Source organism: Asparagus officinalis, chromosome 5 (genome assembly GCF_001876935.1).
Source record: "Asparagus officinalis chromosome 5, Aspof.V1, whole genome shotgun sequence".
Taxonomy (NCBI): Eukaryota; Viridiplantae; Streptophyta; class Magnoliopsida; order Asparagales; family Asparagaceae; genus Asparagus; species Asparagus officinalis.
Genome location: NC_033798.1, coordinates 9,701,274 through 9,704,365, shown reverse-complemented (window position 1 = coordinate 9,704,365; position 3,092 = coordinate 9,701,274). Strand labels below are relative to the sequence as shown.

At 37.9% G+C, this 3,092-nt stretch overlaps 1 protein-coding gene across 1 annotated transcript in view; it reads left to right on the top strand.

The window, feature by feature from the left end:
• Positions 1-2,443, top strand: part of LOC109842719 (CBL-interacting protein kinase 2-like) — a 4,513-nt gene extending 2,070 nt beyond the window's left edge. The window contains exon 2 of the mRNA XM_020411581.1: positions 527-2,443. Within this exon, the coding sequence (XP_020267170.1) occupies positions 860-2,224 (1,365 nt within the window). The 5' untranslated portion in view covers positions 527-859 and the 3' untranslated portion in view covers positions 2,225-2,443. The remainder of the gene's footprint in view (positions 1-526) is intronic.

Below are 3,092 nucleotides of genomic sequence, written 5' to 3'. Positions count from 1 at the left end.
TCCCCACTCTTGGTGGTAGGAATGGGTAAAAAGTTGGTGAAATCATCTATTTAATGACCTTTTTTGTCTGTCCACTTAAACTAGTTTATTGAGATTAGAGATGAAGATATTTGATTATAGTTTATTATGTAATCTTTGTTAATATTATCTTTTATTGGTGTATTAGCTGGAAGCTTGATAGTGTTACTTTTTGGTCAGTTACATATTTGTTGCATATCATGTCAGCTTTAGGATGTAAGTTTGTTTCTCTGCTTTTTTGTCAACCCACTTGATATTTTAGTTGAGTAACTTAATGTTAAGAGATGTGTTTTTCTAGGATATCTTTATTGTGTACCAACTGGAAGGTTTCCTTTACATACTTGTATCATCTTGATTAATGTCATCTCAACTTTATATATTTCAGATAGATGATCTCTCTACTCTATTTTCTTATCAGTTGCATTTGTTTATCTCTTGTGATGTGTTTATAAGGTTGCTGTGTATTTATGACACATTTCTCATGTATCATTGGATCTTTTTCTTTCAGAAACCTCAGCCCAGAAAAACGGACGACAAACAGCAGGGGATGCTGAAAGATGTGCTTGCACGCTATTAAATTTTTGTCTAAGGTAAACGAGCTTGTAGCTCCACACGAGCTGTGCTTATTCATCCTTGATGAGATTGGCGACAATAATCTTTCTCAATCTCCACTTGGTGGATCCACACTCAGTAGAGCTAGAAATTCAAAAAACCCTGTCGTGTTAGATCACGACGATGTTGAAGACGGTTGAAGTCTTCTGCAGTACCAGTCCTGCTTTGTAAAATAAGTACAGAAAAATAAACATAACTTATATAGTATAGTGTGTATTAGATTATCATAATGGGAACAGATATGAAAGGGAGTATTTTGATGCAAAGATATGAAGTGGGGAGATTGTTGGGGCAAGGAACTTTCGCCAAAGTTTACCATGCAAAGAACCTTAAAACTTCTCAAAGTGTTGCTATAAAGGTAATTGACAAAGAGAAGGTCTTCAAGGTTGGGCTTATAGATCAGATCAAACGGGAGATTTCGGTTATGAGATTGGTGAGGCACCCACATATCGTGCAACTTTATGAAGTCATGGCTAGCAAAAAGAAGATTTATTTCGTCCTTGAGTATGTCAGAGGTGGTGAGCTATTTAACAAGGTTGCAAAAGGCAAGCTCAAGGGGGATATCGCAAGAAAATATTTCCAGCAGCTTATTAGTGCTGTGGACTTTTGTCACAGTAGAGGTGTTTACCACCGTGATTTGAAACCCGAGAATCTCCTCTTGGATGATAATGGAAATCTAAAGGTTTCAGATTTCGGGTTGAGTGCACTTGCTGAATCCAAGAGACAGGATGGCTTACTTCATACCACATGTGGAACACCTGCTTATGTTGCTCCTGAGGTTATCAACAGGAAAGGTTATGATGGTACTAAATCTGATATTTGGTCTTGTGGTGTGATTTTGTTTGTGCTCATGGCCGGTTACCTGCCGTTCCATGATCCTAATCTAATGGAGATGTACAAAAAGATTGGCAAGGCCGAATTCAAATGCCCCAATTGGTTTCCTTCAGATGTTCGAAGGCTTATATCCAGGATTCTTGACCCAAATCCGGCTACTAGGATCTCCACTGCGAAAATCAGGGAGAATTCTTGGTTCAGAAAGGGATTTGATAACAAGCTGATGAAAAATGTGACCGGAACAAAAGAGATAGCTCCTGTGGATGTCAATGTAGCCTTTGATTCCTGCAAGAACACTGTTGAGAAGAAAGAGGAGATTCTGAAGCCTGTAAATTTCAATGCTTTTGACATCATCTCTCTTTCAGCTGGGTTTGATCTCTCGGGTTTATTCGAGGAGGATGCTGATTGGAGAAGAGAGGCGAGGTTTACATGTGCAAAGCCCGCTACCACAATTATCTCAAAGCTAGAGGAGATTGCTAAGCAGCTGAAATTCAAAGTGAAGAAGAAGGACGGCGGAGTGCTAAAAATGGAAGGAGAAAAGACAGGTAGAAAGGGAGTGCTAGCTGTTGATGCGGAGATCTTTGAGGTGACTCCTACATTACATCTAGTTGAAATTAAGAAAACTAATGGGGATACTTTGGAGTATCAAAAGACGATGAAACATGGCATTAGACCAGCTCTCAAGGACATTGTTTGGGCTTGGCAAGGTGATCAGCCACATGCACTGCCAACTCCACCATCTGAAGAACAGCAGTTGTAACTAAGCTCCATAGTTTGGGATCTTCTGAAAGATCCAATGAACTTCATCTTTCAAGTAATTTCTTCATGATTCTGTTTGTTTTACTGTCCTGTTCTGCTTCGTGTTGTTTGTGTGTTTTAATTTAACGGCTGTTGTTATGTGTTTTAATTTGTTGTTTTTAACACTTAATCTGAGCAAATATTTGAGTTTTTTTAGTTATTGGCAGTAGCCATCAATTTTGGTATGTCGCCTTCATTATTCTTTGTCTCGCGCTTCATCTTTTTAGTATAAATTTTAGAATGTTTGTGTTATAAAATTCTCTTTACTGTTATTCATCACTCCCCTGGCTGGCTGAACATAAAAATTCCTGTTACATGGACCTAGATGCATTTATTAAATTCCTTGCCTAACTAATAAAGTCATGGGCTATGTAGCTTTCAAACCATCTTCTTGGGACCCCTTTGGTATAATCAAGTCCACTAACTTGAATACTTGAAGAACATTTGCAGCTAATGGACTGATTTGAATACGTAAATGACTATGATTTGGTTCTTCTTTAGTCATTTGTCATTATTTGACAAGCTGAGGAATTGAAAGGTTGTCCCCAGACTCCCCACCTGCTCTACACTGCTTTTTTCACCTACCAGAAAACAAACCTAAATAAATTTATCTTTAATTAATCTTATATATGATAATGAAAGGTTGTCCAACCTGCCATCCTCTGCTTTATTCACCTCTCTAATCATTTTCCCTTTTGAGTGCCTCTCTAGCTTTACTAGTGTTAAAGTAAGAGAGAGAGAGTCTTGGGTAAATTTCCCTTGAGTTGAATATTGAGTGTGTACATATATTTATACAAGTAGAGGAAGGTGATGTGTGTTCTCACAACAAA